The sequence below is a fragment of the Globicephala melas genome, chromosome 3 (genome assembly GCF_963455315.2).
Source record: "Globicephala melas chromosome 3, mGloMel1.2, whole genome shotgun sequence".
NCBI lineage: Eukaryota > Metazoa > Chordata > Mammalia > Artiodactyla > Delphinidae > Globicephala > Globicephala melas.
In genome coordinates this window covers 108,498,113-108,514,845 of record NC_083316.1, presented here as the reverse complement: position 1 = coordinate 108,514,845, position 16,733 = coordinate 108,498,113, and the positions used below count along the sequence as shown (strand labels likewise).

The 16,733-nt window shown below is 35.6% G+C and overlaps 1 protein-coding gene across 8 annotated transcripts in view; it reads left to right on the top strand.

Moving 5' to 3' along the window:
• RAPGEF6 (Rap guanine nucleotide exchange factor 6) overlaps window positions 1–16,733 on the top strand; it is a 217,805-nt gene that overhangs the window by 95,262 nt on the left and 105,810 nt on the right. Inside the window, exon 1 of one of the 8 annotated variants that reach the window (XM_030869708.2) lies at window positions 10,598–10,717. The exons of the other annotated variants lie outside the window; for them this stretch is intronic. Within the exon in view, the coding sequence (XP_030725568.1) occupies window positions 10,664–10,717 (54 nt within the window). The 5' untranslated portion in view covers window positions 10,598–10,663. Of the gene's footprint in view, window positions 1–10,597; window positions 10,718–16,733 lie in introns of those variants that run through there. 8 annotated transcript variants of the gene reach the window in all.

Here is a 16,733-nt window from a genome sequence, read left to right as displayed (position 1 = left end):
ACTCCCAGCCAGCTTTCATTGTAAAAGCAATATTTTTTCATTTTAAGAACTTTGGAGAATATTTTTTAATTGAAAAGTGTTATATAATCTCTACATTTAAAAATATCTGCTTAATCATTTTATTTGATTTTAAGATTTGTGTTTCTCTTCTCTCTGATGCCTCTACTCCTATTCCTTACATCTTATTCCTTACATCTTCCCCTATCCGCTGCCTCCAGCTAATTCATTCATTTTACTTCTGTCAGTCCTAAAAGAATCTTTTAACAATGTTATTTCTTTTAAGCTCTTAAATCTTTTCATTGCCAAACACCACCTATCAGAAATTCTAATGATCTAGCATATTTATCTGGCATATAGTCTAAACCAGTTCTGTCCAATAGAACTTTCTACAATGATGGAAATGTTTTATATCTGTGGTTTCCAAATGATAGTAACCAGCCACACGTGGCTACTGAGCACTTAAAATGTGGCTGGTATGACTAAGGATTTTAATTGAAAATTAAAAATTTTAATTTAAATAATTTATATCAACCTATGGGAGGAATCTATGATTTTTTCTTGGTAGGGTTAAGTACACATCTCTACATTCCTGTAATATCCCATGCATATACCTGTGACTGTTCGTTATATTACATTGTAATTTTTTATTCAAATGTCTGTCTCTCTCATCAGAGTGTACATGCCTTGAAAATGTGAACCATCATCCGTATATCCTCAGAGTGTATTGCCTGTTAAAGAAGATAGAGTGCCTGTTTTTTTTATAAACTTGTTTAGGTTCTTGTGTAACTTTGGGCAAGTTGTGTGACATTTCTAAGTTTGTTTTATATATATGAAAGGCTCTGCTCGGTGTTTGGTGCCTTGAAAAAACATCCAGTAGTGTCAGCAGCTTCTATTCCTGTTGTTATTGAAATACTCAAAAAACCTTTGTTCCTGTTGCTAACAAAATAATTTTATTATTTATCTATTTCTGGTTATTAAAACGTGTTTACCACAATATGTGTATATGTTAAGATAATTGAAAAATGTAAGCTAAAGAATCGGACAAAGGGAGAATAAAGGTAAGAATGATAAAGTCAAGCAGGCAACAATCAGCCAACTATGCCCTTTCCAGTTTTCTTGTAGCCTATACTCACAATGGCTCACTTTAAACAAAGCAGTTTCTTTGTTCAACCCTACGAGGTAGAGTGGTTATAAAATGAATATGAAAGTCACTGAATGAGTTGCTTTACTATGTATAATAATAAGTGACTAGAAGCCAGTTAAATGATGACAGGAGATGTCTGCCAGAAACTGATGACTGGTTTTGGAATTATTGCCTTGAAGACCTTCTTTCTTTTAGTAATTAGCAAAGTCAGTAGTTTAGCTCAGGTGTCTTAAAATGTAGTTTGCAAACAGTCCACAGGGCATGGGAAGAAAATAGTAGAGTTTATATGTACTGTTATCTTTTTAAGTTGCTGTGGATTTTTGTGTGTATTTCATAATGAACACAAAATACTTTTGCTGGTAGTACATGTATTAATTTATAAATAAATTATGTATCTTAGAAATACAGCTCAGAAATATTTAGTTTTTAAAGTATTGAGATTATATGATATATAAATCCCTTTGTCATCTGGCCCCAGTCTACCTGTTCACCCTTCTGGCCCCATAATTTTGTTGGTTGTCCCTTCCTTTGTTTTTTCTCTCTCCCTGGAAGGTTCTTGCAGGCTTCTTTACCTAATATAATTCTGTCCTTTGATGATTCAATTTGAATCTTAACTTGCTATTTGCTCCTTTTATCCAGAATGGTCTCCTGCCATGTCCTCCTGACAAAGTCCTGCTCAACTCCTAAGAGTCCATTCATCCATGAACTCTTTGGAGAAGCCTCCCCTAACACTTACTGTTTGTAGAGTGCTCTTCTCATTGATCCCATAAGATGTTACACATACTTACATGCAGTGTGCTATAATCATGCTCTGTTTTGAAGATAGCAGAAAACAAAATTAGCAGTTTACTTAAGAATTTCTTAAATGTCTGTATTTTTTATAGAAAGTTGATTTGTGTTTTAAATAGCCTACAGTGGTGAACATTTTTCATATGTAGTGAGTTGAATTTTTAATATTGGTATATACGTAAGGTTAAATGGTAAAAATAAGCCAGGGACCAGTAAGGGGGAAGTGTTTTGGTTTCACAAAGATCAGGCAACAAGTATGCCTTTATTTAACTTGAAATGCATCTCTAGATTATCAGACAACATTCATCCTTGGTCATTTTATGGAAACATTATTGATCCAAATCTAAATCTGGACATTCTTTAAAGGTTTAAAAAATATTGTTGGTGTTTAGGTACTTCAGTTATGAAGTTATAGTTCTTCTCATTGATATCTCCTTTCTTCTTCTGCTATATATATATTTTTTTAATAAATTTATTTATTTATTTATTTATGGCTGTGTTGGGTCTTCGTTTCTGTGCGAGGGCTTTCTCTAGTGGCAAGCGGAGGCCACTCTTCATCGCGGTGTGGGGGCCACTCTTCATTGCGGCACGCGGGCCTCTCACTGTCGCGGCCTCTCTTGTTGCAGAGCACAGGCTCCAGACGCGCAGGCTCAGTAGTTGTGGCTCATGGGCCCAGTTGCTCCGCGGCATGTGGGATCTTCCCAGACCAGGGCTCGAACCCGTGTCCCCTGCATTGGCAGGCAGATTCTCAACCACTGCGCCACCAGGGAAGCCCCTTCTGCTATATTTTTGAACAACGAACAGTCTGGGTGTTTGATGTGCTGTTATTGGCTCTTAATTAGATCCCACATTCCTCAGACTAAATCTTAATTTTTTTTTTCTTGTTCCTTATGTCACCTATGGTGCTTTTTACATTCTCAAGCACAGGATAATCTACTACCCTTCTTCCTCTTTTTCTCCATCATAGCACCTGCACAAAAGTGAAGCCAGCCAACTCTTCCCAAGGGACACCTGGAAAGAGGGATTTCCATGGCAGCATCATGGGTCATGATTTTAAATTTGGAGGGCTTCCTTTTGCTCACCCTTCTTTACATGTATTCTTCCTACACAGTTCACTGTTCTGGCATAGTATGGCAGGTGGTGAGCATGGTGTGACACTCTAGAATCTAATGTTTGATTTTAGGCTCACAAATTACTAATGCAACAAGCATCTCTTTCTCTTTGCTTCTTCTGTGATTGTGCCTTATGTTCCCTGCTCTCCTCCAGCGCTCCATGTTTTGTTTGGATTTAGTGCGTACAGAGAGAGATTAAGACGTTTGTCCGTACAGCTGAGTAAGAATTCAAGTGTGGTTGCTGAGATCACCTCATGGGTCGTGTCTTAGTCCGTTCAGGCTGCTCTAACAAAGTACCACAGACCAAGTGGCTTATAAACAACAGAACTTTTATTTCTCACAGTTCTGTAGGCTAGAAGGCCAAGATCATGGTACCAGCAGCCAGCATGCCTCAGGTCCTGGTAAAGGCCCTCTTCTGGATTGTAGACTGCTTACCTCTTGCTGTCTGCTCACATGGTGGAAAGGACTAGGGAGCTCTGTGGAGCCTCTTTTATAAGGGCACTAATCCCAGTCATGAGAGCTCCTTCCTATGACCTGATCACCTTCCATAGGCCCCACCTTCTAATACCATCACCTTGGGGATTAGAATTTCAACATACGAATTTTCCAGGAACACAGACCTTCATAGCAGCATCTCAACATTTGTCTGAGGACAACCCATTTGAACTTCCAAAGAAACTAGGTGCAAATAAGTTAAATCCTTGATATGGGCAGGTTTATAAGAGCCAGATTCCTCAGTTTGATGTGATAGAGTAGACATTAAACTAGGAATCGGATGATACGTGTTCCTTTTCTATTTCAAGTGCTAATTTGCAATGTTAAGGAATATTTAAGACCCTCAGTCCCTGCATCATGTGGGGGAATTGAACTAGCTACCAAGTCCCTTTTAACTGTGGACTGCCAACCCCTGCTGTGTCCACATGGTAGAACAGGGCTAGGAAGCTCTCTGGGGCATTTTTTATATGGGCATTAATCCCAGTTCCAGAGCCCTCATGACCTAATCACCTCCCAAAGGCCCCACCTCCTAATACCATCATTTTGCAGATTAGATTTTAACATAGGAATTTTGGGGGTGGGGGGCGACACAAACCTTCAGACAATAGCAGACCACCAGTAAGCAAATAATTTAAACATTTATTCAAGTCAAAATGGAGGAGGTGTGCACACTCTTGTTGCATATATTATCAGAATTTCAAGTTTGGACTGCTAAAGTCACAGTCACTGATTGATAAACCGTCAACAGTGTGAAGTTTATTTGTGCACTTGATGGATCCTTATTATTTTAAATTATATTTTGTGTCTGATAAATACTTGTAGAATGAAAGGATGAGTGAGTACACAATCTTCTATTACTTCTAAAGTAAAGAAGATTGTGTATCTGGAAGCTTTGCCAATCTTATTTGTGTATAAGACAGTGAGTGTTGATCAGACTGCTACTGAGAAATTTGGAGCCCAGCCTCTGAGAATCTGCAGCTTTTCAGTGTTGCTTGTTCTCTCACCCTATTTACAAGCCATAGTGCTCTGGACAGATATGTTCTTTATTGTGCTTTATACCTTAAAATCAGAAGAGAACTTTTCTCCTTTTATTCATGTGTGTCTAGCATCTCTTGGGAGAATTCTTCTCATTTGTCTTCTGGGAAATAATTTAGAATTCTCAATAGAAGGTTCTTGTACCTAGTTACAGGGTCATGAGTCTGCAAATGGACAGAGAAAAAGCAGAGGGGTGTAATTGTAAACAGTCTAAGTAGGACAAATGCCTGCCTAGAGCAGATTAAAAAAATTTTTGTGTGTGGAAAAAAATGTTCCTTATAGTAATGTAGAAAAATATAGAAGAATATTAAGAAGGAAATGCTGTAATCCTCAAAACCAGAGATAGCTAGTGTGGCTAATGATTGTTAAATGCATGTATCTCGATTAAATCATTGAGATCTTTTTTAATTTAGATAATGCTGAATATTTATTTATCCTGCCTTTCTACTTCTCATGCAATTAAATTTTTCCCTGAACATTATTTTTAATATTAATAACAAAGTATTCTCATGCAGTTTCCAGTTTATCTCCTATTACAACTTGTATGAATATATCTGTATGTGACTTTGATTTTTTCCCTTAAGATTGATCCCTAGGGTGTGAAAATTATTTTTCATAACGTATGAAAATTATTTTTAACGCTCTACATAAGTACTGCTAACTTCTAAGTAGTCATCTTCAAAAATTGTTTTTATCATTCACTCTGTGTGAGCTTCAGGAGTGTTGGGAAGAGGGCAGGGGCATGCCCTCTGGTTGTCTGGGACGATTCTTCCTCACTTAAAGGTGACACTGATTCATATGGATCTGCCCAGGGAACCAGAATAGGAAAGATTTTTATCATACGTGAAACACTTTACAGAAAGCTCTTTTGAAGATCGTTTGAAACGACTCTGATACTAATGTATATACCAGTGGCCTAAGACAGTGATTTTTGAGAGCATTCCAGATGGAAGGGGAATAACTACTCAAACATTTCAAACAGATTAATGCTGATTGTTACTGCCTTTTAATTTGATTCGTTACCTGTTCAGTAACTAGGCATTTAGCTTTTATAGTACTAGAAAATGCAGTATTTAAAATCAGAGAAGGGATACAAAGGTAATCTCTAATATAATCCAGGAATTTACAGATGGAGACAGTATTCTCAATTGTTTAATTTTTTTAGTGAGGTTTCTTTTTTCAGTCATGTTTATATATAGATACAGGTATTTATTTTAATTATTGGGCAAATCTTGTTTTTTTGTAGAAAATAATACATTATATTAAAACTACATTAACTTTGCATATAGTATGTAGCATACTTGACTATATATGCAAAGTGTATTTTTTTGTGTGTGAGTGAAAAATGCTTGCTACAATTGCACTGTGTAGTGGAAAGTAGAAGCATGGTGGTGCCTTTTTATTGTTGCTTCGGTTTCACTGATTCTAATTATAGAAGCTTACATCACCTTAGTTGATGATGAAGGCTTCCCTCTTTCTCTTTGCTTTTTCTTCCTCCATCACTCCCTAAGGAAGGATCATATTTCATAGTGCATATGTGGCCCACTGGTGGCTCTGATAAGGTTTTCAACAGCGTGGTGCTGATCATATAGTGGACATAGATGACAGTGTGCTGAAGCACACTGTTTCTTACAGAATAGGAAGAGAGTGTTGGTAGTCTGGCTTTCTTCAGAAAGTCTGAGAAATAGATAGGATGCAGTTTGAAAGCAGGAATTCCTGAGGGGCACCAGTAATTAGAGTTAACCATGTCTGGTAACTACAGAGATTCATTTCAGATGTTCAAGTTAAGCAAGGAGCAGGAGGGGGGCAGGGAGTAGGAAAGCTTACTGTGATCCTTTAAAAGGGCTTGTATGTTACCTCAGATATTATGGTAGTGTCATTTATTCATTCATTTTCCAAAAGGATTAAAGTGTTTTTACTATATAAATCAGTACATTTAACAGTTTATATTTTAAAGGCCAAATGCTTACAGCTAAAACACAGAAATGAGTGGCCTGTTTGTTTTATTATTTATATATTTTGTAAAACTACATAATTTTTCTTTGGTCTCACCTCCTTTTGAGTTTGGCTTCTCTACATTGTGATTATAATATTTCACTGTGCAGATGGGGAATAAAGTGTATGACTGTGCCTGAGATTACTATAAACCTGGTTTTTGTTAATGTTGGTTTTTTGTTTTTCATAACGTCTAGAGTGTAAATTCTTTGTTAACTTACCTTTATCCACGATTACCTTTTTTCTCCTTTTCAGTGTTGTTACCTATTGACATAAAAGGTATATTTATAGGTTAGTAACTATTAGAGCCTCATATTTGGCTTTCTATACAATATGATTTCAAATGTTCTGCTTCGTATTTTTGTTTAGAAATAGTTTATATAGTTAATGTATTTTATATTAGTTTATACAGTTTATCATGTGTTCATAAAATATGAATACATAAAATAATTTATAATATGAATATATAAAATTTATATTAATATATAAAGTAATTTATATTTATATTATGAATATATAAATAATTTAATTATTAACTATATAGCATTTACATTTTTATAAGACTATTTTATAATGGTTTGAAGTTTTGCAAATGCATACATTGATTGCTTTATTTGGTAGTAGTTTGAAAGACCTTTTTAAAGCTAAAGATTTCATCAGTGTGGCTTAGCATCATGGCATTTCATATGCAGGGCAAATGTATTCTTAAATGGTTATCCTGTGGTTATGATTCCTAGACAATATGTAGATCAGGGCATTCTCCCTTTCTGCAGTTACTTCATTTGAATTGGTGAGGTAATGGAATGAGATCATGATAAAATTTTTAAAGTAATAGAAGTGAAAATTCATTTATTCACCTAATCATATATTTTAGTTATTTGATAAATTACTGACTTTTCTAAAGATGTTTATAGTTTTCAGTAATTGAGAGTAAGTCATTCTTACTGAAGAAACAGTGTGGTATAGTGTATCATCAAAGTGGTGGTGGGTTCACATGCTGAATATAAAATTTGGCCTGTTTGTTTCTTTCATGATATTGTTGCACAGGGAGATTTTTCATGCCAGGCTCACCGTACAGTTCCCTAGAATGGCAGATACTATGAGATGATTGGTAGAACAAGGAAAAGGATGATGTCATCTTCACTTCCAGGCCAAACTAAAGGAAAAGAGAGTTGCTCCTTTATTGAGCTGGTGTTTACTACAGTTGTTCTAACATATGGTATTAGTGGATTGCATTTCATACGCAGGGCAGAGTGTTTTTTAAAGTAGTTAAGAGATGGCTGTCTCCCTTGCTCAGCTTGAAGTCCTTTGTGTGCTATCAGCGTGATTTATAAAAAGGAGGAAAGGTGCCCTTTAGGGTTTTGCTTTTTGATTTGGTTGTAATTTATCCTGTTGGTTCTGTACATGAATATAATTACTGTCTTGCGTTGAAACTGAAATGTTTTTCAGTCATGTAATGTTTACATACAGGATATCTTTTAGAAATTTATCTTTAGGAAATGTTTGGCTTCATTTACATACAAGGTGTCTACTATCATTTTTCTGTTTTTAAAAATGAGTGTTAAAATTAGATTTTAGTTAATTTATTCTTAAATACTTAACATTTTGTTGAAATTCCAACTCATAGGTTATTTAAATTAATTGAGTTGAAAAAATACATTGGTGCTTGAAAATCAACCTGTACATAATTTCCATGTTTTAGGGTTAGAAAACTAGGGTCATGTTTATTTCTTAGATTTAGTTTTATATTTAAATGTAAATTTTGTGTGTTCCTTTGAAATTTTTTCAGGAAACAGATAATTCTTAAGTTTTATGGAAATCCATATTCATAAATGGTCACTTATTGTGAAAGTATGACTTGTCTTTATTCAGAATAAAACCTAGTTTTACTAAAGTCAGTTCTAGTCTTATAAGTAGCAGCATAGTTCAGATTGGCATCATAGTGTTGTTCAGAAAGTGACTTATAGTTTGCTCAGGTGTATTGAAGAACTCTTTGTTTGCTTATTTGTTTGTTTTTGGCTAGTAACAAGGTGTTCATCTCTTGACAGTAAAGTCCTTTGTAATAACACCTGTCTCTCAGGTAATAATTTCTCTTATGTTGCACACCTCTTCCCTCAAAATGGTGGTAGGTAAATAAAGCAAGATAATTCAGTTACTTTGATTTATTCATTGATGTTATTCTCATAATTTTGCTGCCTGGAGGGGTATTAACTGTATTTTACCATTGGAAACTGTGTCTTACTTTGGCCATTGAGAGGCACCATTGCAACCTTTAGTGCAAACTCTTTGTGGTAGTATCTGCACTAGATGCCTTGTGGCAGAATCTTGAAGAATAGGGTGGGTACTAGAGGAATTGTGTTTTCAGATTGGAGGAGGTGTGGCAAGAATTAAATTTTTCCTATAATTTTTATAGAAAAATATTTCCTTTTAGTCCAAGCTCAATTTGGAAGCAGGTTGAATCATTTTCTTTTCTGATTCCTTCTGAGTTTTACTTGCTTCTGGTCTCTTTCTAGGAATTTAGCATTGGGCTGTAGGAAAGTACCACATTGCATAGATTATTCTTCCTCAGAGGGGTTGGTGAATGCCGCACGTCAGCTCTTGTGCCTGTGATTTTTTTTTTTCCAGCTTTTCTTTTGGGAAATGAAATTGTTTCCATTTAAATGTACTATTTACATACAAATCTTAGTACCAGTTTTGATATTTTTAATGTTAATTTAGAGTGGTCTTGAAGGTTATACCTTTCAGAACATTATTTGATAAATAGGAAGTTTTGCAAGCAGAATACATATGTGACATCTGAGAACTAGGCTGCCTTCTGTATTTGCAATGCAAGAGTATCTTACCAGAGCTAATTATTTTCCCTTGGGAGGACAATACTGTGTTAAATTTGAATAGTAATATGGCTTCCCAAATAAAGCTGTGTATCAATGCACAGAATTAAAAATCAAAATGGATTTTTAAGACTGAAACAGAGAGATGCTTTAGCCAGTTTTTTTCTTACAGAATTTAGCTTGCTAACACGTTTCACGGGAAGGGTGTGTGTGTGTTTTCAATAAATTGCTCTTTGGGTTACATCTGCAGATACAGTAGCCAATTGATCTAATGCAGTTTCTGAAGGCTTTCTATACAGGTGATGTCATCCTTTTAGCTCTATTCTCCTCCCACTCTCTTTCCTTCTTATTAGATATTTCATCTTACTGCAGAGCATAGAATCAATAGGAGCTTCTCCTTAGGGAGCTGCTGTGAAACAGGCAAGGACAGTAGGAATTAAAACACTAGCATACAGTCTTGCTTTAGCAGAAGATGTAGTGTTTTTGTACCATATCATATATAAATTTTCAACCAGAAAGCCAGACTTAGATCCACAGTACTATCTTACTGATGCATTAGAACAAGGAGCAATGCTGCAGAGCCGTAAATAGTGCATGTGAAAAGAGAAATTTTTAATTTTGGAGATTCTCAAGCATTCTACAGGACAAACCTGTTAGAGCATATATCTTCTAACTACCACTTGCTCAGTGGTTGATTTTTTTTTTTTTAAACCTCTGGTGGTTAACAATATAAAGAAGAAACTTTCATCTTAAGGATACAGTGTTCTGGTTTGCTTCTGATGCAGAAGAATTACTGCAGTGCTTACTCTACAGAATGAAATAAGTTGAAGAAAAGACAAAGCTGTCTTTGGAAAGATTTCTCAGAATCAAGCAACACGGATTTGGTGCATGTTGCCTTATTTGCTTTGATTTATACAGTATTAACTGTTCAGTTACCACTGTGCATGCCTGTGCCAGGTGCCTGAGGAAGGATGTGTCTGTATGTTTTGAGCCAGAAATCTAAACATCTTGATTTACTGTGATTTGCTTGTTAAAAGTGAACATTTTGTTGAAAAGTATTCCAGTTATTTAGAAGCTAAATTCTAAGCTATTGAAAGCTCCTGATATCAGTTTGAAAGGGATTTGGAGAAGCTGTCTTTACACTGCAATTTACACTGCAAATGGTATATGATTTATAAGAAAGAAAGTTAAAAGAATTTTGTCAACATACTCATCGGTGTGGCTCTGTTTTGAAAAGCAAACTATCCTTTGCAGCTCAGGAAATGGCTTTTCTTGTTCGCTGTTATGCCAACTGTCTTCAGCCATGGGCCTCCAAAGTAAGTAATTATTTTCTTTGAGATTGATATAATCTACCTATTACATTTAAATTCTACCTGTTGTGAATTGTAAATGAGCTGTATTGTACTATTATATTTTCCAAACTTTTAAAAAATAAGAGCTACAAAACAGTCTAAACTCATTCTCATGGCCATTTTGTTTTTCAACTTAAAGGAATCTCTAAAATATTCTAATATACCTCTAAGAGGATTTGAAAAATACTTTCTTAATTAATCTGTAGACTTAAAATGCAAAGCATTTGAAGTATATTGTTTTCAGACTGAATCATCATTTGTTTATGCCTATTTCTGTACTTCTCTGTGATCATACTCTAACCTGAATGTATTGTATTTCCTCATTTCCTTAAAGGGTTGATGTATTTGGCTATGTTAGTCTAATTTATAGTCTGTGTTATACAACATTTAGTGAACACTTTAATTGTAACAATGACTGTGTTAAGATTGCTTTATGGATGTGTTGAATTAGAGACAGGCACAATAGAAGCATCTCTTAGGATGATCTGAAATCATGTCTTTGTTTAAAGGTTGTCCTATTGATGGTGACTAAGGAAGAAATACTGTGGTAGCATCATGGTATAATGTTTTATCTGAAAGATAGCTCGTTGGATATCTCTCTTAAAGGCAGCTTCTGGAAGGACATTTAAATTCACTGTCCATTTGGCAAAGAGCTGATTGAAATGTAAAGAGATGGAAAGATGCCTAGGTACACAGTTCATTTGTACTATTACCTGGTAAGGCATGGATGGTCTCTTTAGTGCAAATGCCACCTGTGGGGCCCATGCATTGCTGAGGCTTGGCACTGAGGTTTAAAATGACACATGGAAGGGAAATGGATGAGACCAGGTGAAAAAGATTCAAACAAAAGAATGAGATATAGGGGTTATTCTTCAGAATACCTACAAAAAAATAGCCTTTTGGGGTACTGGTATCCAACTTTCAATGTAAGATTTAACAAGTGTAGAAGAGGCAAAGAGCATTGTAAAGATTAGATTGTAAGGTTTCATTAAATGATAACAAATATTATCTGAACAGGATTTCGTGAGTGGTACTTTACTATGTAAATTAAGTGTTTATGATAGAGTACATCTCTCCTATCGCCCCACCCACCCACCCCAACTCTCATGTTATTGTTTATTATTGATGGAATATTAACTGGATTGTGATTAAACACGTTAAACTTGTGATTAAGTTTTCATACTTGCTAGTTTTGGTTTTCTAATACTTTTTACTCATTTTTATTCATGTATTTTTCCCATTCTGCTACTCAGATTCAGTACTTCTGAGTTGATTTATTTTCTTGATCAAATAAATAGTTCTAGCAACAATGTTCAAAATGCTTTCCTTTATATTTACCCTTCAAATATTTGCTTATTTGTATATAAAATAATAAATCTCAAGTCTTTTTCCCTTTAGCATTATTTGTTTTGTTTTATTTTTTATCCTTGATACCGTAAAGTTTTACCATGGATTATCTAATATTTTGTTTTGTTTTCTTTCCCCTTTTTGGCACTTGAAAGTCTTTCTCAAGCTGAAGATTCCCATTTGTCTTCACTTGTGGGAAATGTATTAGTTTTTGAAAACTGCAGCTCTTTTTTTCTCTTGTCACTCCATATGTTGGAACTCTAGATCTATCCATAATGTCTCTCAACATTTGTTTCATACTTTATTCTCACCCTGTGCCTTCCCAGTTTGATATTCTAGCTCATTAACTAATTCTCCACCTGTGACTAATTTCTGTCCTGCTATTTACCTTTTAAATTTCTAAATTTAATTATTATGTTATTGATACCTGAAATCTCTTAATTGATGCTTTTTTACAACCACCCTTGTTTAATAACTTGTTTTCATTTTGTGGATGCTATTCTTTTTTCCTGATTGTCTTATCAGCTCTTTCTTCAAGTTCAGATTTTTCTTAGTTGAGTTTTTTTGTTGTTTTCTTTCAGGGGTTTGACTTTTCTTGATTGATTCTTATTTGAGAGCTCATCATCTGGTCTGTTACAGTTGCTTGCCCCAAGTGACTGTCTACTAGATGGAGGAGGCATTACTACTTTGGCTTCCATCTTCCTTAGGTAGCTCCTACAGTCACTGGTCTAGGAAGTGCTTCCATTCTCACTTTTATACACAGCTAAATCTATAGGTTATTTCTTGACTCTTCCCTAGCTTTACCTATCTGCAGCATTTGACACAGTTGATCACTTCCTCCTCCTTGACATTCTTTCTTCAGAGTAAAAGTCAACCATGACTTGCCAGACAGTATGTGATCTCTCTTCCCCTCATCTTTCCCTACACTCCTCCTTGTTACACTACTCCAACTACTCTGGTTTCCTTGTGTGTCCTCAAACTTGTCAGGCATTCTTAAACTGATTTCCTGTTTTCTCAAGAATTCTATTTGCACTTTTAACAAACCCACTGTTAAGTGCAAATATTGATTGAACACTGCTCTGTGGTTTTAAAAATGTTAAAAAGTGGGGAGAAACATGTGTCTTAGAGTTAAAAAAAAAAACTCTAATATTTATTGAGTTATTTAACAGTGCCCCCCCCAATCCTCATCTTTCAGGAAAAATAATGAGTTAGGAATGCAATTTCACATGCCTCAGGCACAGTGCTGCTGTATATATGCAAGGCTGCTATGATTAGTTATAGCTGTTTCCTTTAGGACTTTTGGGAAATTTAGACTGTTTCCATTAAACAGGCTCCAGACTGCTTTGGGAGCCTTAGGATCTATTTTTAACCCTCTCTCTCACTGTCAGCTGACACTTCTTTGATATGACACTCTGTCTAGCCCTAGAAAGTACTTTATAATTCTGGTGGCTTGCTTTGAATTTCATAAGGCCTCTATCTTCTTGTGCCTTGACGAATGTTTCCTGTCTCCCATATGTGTGATTTTCTTCCATTTCATCTTCTATGCTTCCAGAGTAATGTGTTCTAAAGGTATATTCTCATAGTCATTTTCTTGCTTAAAACTCTTTAGTAGGTCTTTTCTAAGACAGGGAATCTAAGCATCCCAAAATGCTATGTCTGGCCCTTCATCTCTTGTGTCTTCCTGTAGTATACATCTCTACCTGAGCTACACTGGTTTGCTTACTGTTTCCTGAATACATCATGCTCATTCAAGTCTCTGGCCTAATATTGTTCAACAGAAATAAAATGTGAATTACATATGTAATTTTAAACCTTCTGGTAGCCTTATTTTTTAAAAAGCACTTTATAAGGTGAATTTAATGTAATAATATATCCAGTAGAGTTTTTAAAATATGTAATAAAAATAGAGTAATTATTAGTGAGATATTTCCTTTTTTTGTTTGTTTTTACTGAATTCAAATTTGCATTGTATACTTACAGCATGTCTCAATTTGACTAGCCACACTTCAAGTGCTCAGTAGCCATGTGTGACTTAGGGCTACCACATTGGACATTGTGATTCTGGGTCTTTGTCAGGACTCTTCAGTACATTTAGTCTGCTCTCTACCCCTAATGAGAATGAGATCTGTCTAAGTTGCATTTGTTATTTTATTTGTTACTTATTCTAATTTTTTAAATATCTTTATTGGAGTATAATTGCTTTATAATGTGGTGTTAGTTTCTGCTGTACAACAAAGTGAATCAGTTATATGTATACATATATCCCCATATGCCCTCCCTCTTGAGCATCCCTCCCTCCCTCCCTATCCCACCCTTCTAGGTCATCACAAAGCATCAAGCTGATCTCCCTGTGCTATGCAGCAGCTTCCCACTTCCCATCGTTTTACATTTGGTAGTGTACATATGTCACTGCTACACTCTCACTTTATCCCAGCTTCCCCTTACCCCTCCGCGTCCTCGAGCCCATTCTCTACGTCTGCGTCTTTATTCCTGCCCTGCCACTAGCTTCATCAGTACGGTTTTTTAGATTCCATATATGTGCGTTAGCATACGGTATTTGTTTTTCTCTTTCTTACTTTACTCTGTATGACAGACTCTAGGTCCATCCACCTCACTACAAATAACTCAATTTCGTTTCTTTTTCTGGCTAATATTCCGTTGTATATATGTGCCACATCTTCTTTATCCATTCATCTGTTGATGGACATTTAGGTTGCTTCCGTGTCCTGGTTACTGTAAGTAGTGCTGCAATGAACATTGTGGTACATGTATCTTTTTGAATTATTTAATTGTTTTTTAAAATCTCCCCAAACCCATGACATCTATCACTATTATGACTAGCACCAGGTATACACTAAGTGCTCTTTATTGAGTAACTGGGAAATTAGACCACCAAGCTTGTTAGAAATTTATTTCTATATATAGTTAATGAGTATGTGTTTCTGAAATGTCTTACTGTGAGTAGCATACAGGAACTTACAGACTATGTAATGTGCCCAAGAATCATCTTTATTCTTTGATAGTTTTAAGGTTAATGGATAAGTGACTTCTGGATAGGCACAGTTCCTCTGTATCAGGTAGCTACGCTTTAAAAAGAAAGTTCTAACAATGCAGTTTGGAATTTAATAGTGAACTTTGAGGAATGTTGTTTTGTCGGGGAATTGTGTAGTTTTTAAACATTATTTTTAGGGTTAATAATAGATATTATTTCATACTTTAGAGCCCTTTGAATAACCTTCATTTAAATGAAATAATGCTTGGGTATGAATTATAAGGGGCAAAAAGTTTCAGATAGCAAACTTATTAAAGGATAAATTTCCCTACTATCATTCTTAGTTTTGGCAGGTTATTCTTGAAGACTCAGTTTTTAAATATGAATTAGAATCTTGAACATTTGTGTAATATTACACTTATGCTATACATGCCTGCATTCATGCCAATTTAGATTGAAGGAGATCTCTGCCACTGCTCCCCCCCAAACTAATTGTCCTATAAATGTTTCTTGGATAGATGGATGGGATTGTCCCAAAGCATTATTTCTTACATTGACAGGGTGTTAATAAGAATATTGGGGGAAAAAGAAGTTTTGAAAATGCTGGGTGAAACAGATTTCTTTTTTGTGGGACTTCTTGGACCCTCCATAAATATGCTTATGCTTGTTGTAAAGAGTTAAAGGGGCATATGTTATAGCATTATTTGCTAATTTATTCAGCCATCAACCCCCTTCCCCCAATATATCCACGAGTTTTGTCTTCTGAAACAGTATTCCAGCATATACAGTTCAGGAAATGCTACTCACCCTGAAATACTGAATGTATCTGTGCTAAGACTTCATCTGTTCAGATATCCGTGGAAACCCTCTGAGTGACAGTGTTCAGAAGTCAAATATTCACTCAGTTTTTCTTTTTTTTTTGAATAAATTTATTTTATTTATTTTTAGCTACGTTGGGTCTTTGCTGCTGTGCATGGGCTTTCTCTAGTGCAGCAAGCGGGGCTACTCTTCATTGTGGTGCGCGGGCTTCTCATCGTGATGGCTTCTCTTGTTGTGGAGCACAGAATCTAGGCGCACGGGCTTCAGTATTTGTGGCACACAGGCTCAGTAGATGTGGCTAGCGGGCTTTAGAGCTCAGGCTTAGTAGTTGTGGCACGTGGGCTTAGTTACTTCACGGCATGTGGGATCTTCCCGGACCAGGGCTGGAACCCGTGTCCCCTGCATTGGCAGGCAGATTCTTAACCACTGTGCCACCAGGGAAGTCCCCCACTCAGTTGTTCTTAATGAGCAGGTGTTGTATGTGGGGTAGGCATCACTATGGTAGGCTTTCATTAGGTAGTAAAAGTGAAATATAAATTATATAACAATATATTTATGTTTATGTATATAATATACAATGGGAATATAAAGAGTGTGAGTGCTGCATTCAAAGGAGTGAAGTGAAAACGCACTCCTTTTTCACTTCCCATTCATTTCTCAGCTTCCTTATGTTGGGAGTTTTTGTTGTTAATCTAATTTTATATCAGTTTCTACTCTGTTTCCAGTGTTTATGAGGTAAATGTTCATTGTTGGCTCTAGTTTAAATCAAGTGTATCAGTATTTGTCATGTTCTCACAAGGCATTCTAATAAAACTCATCTTT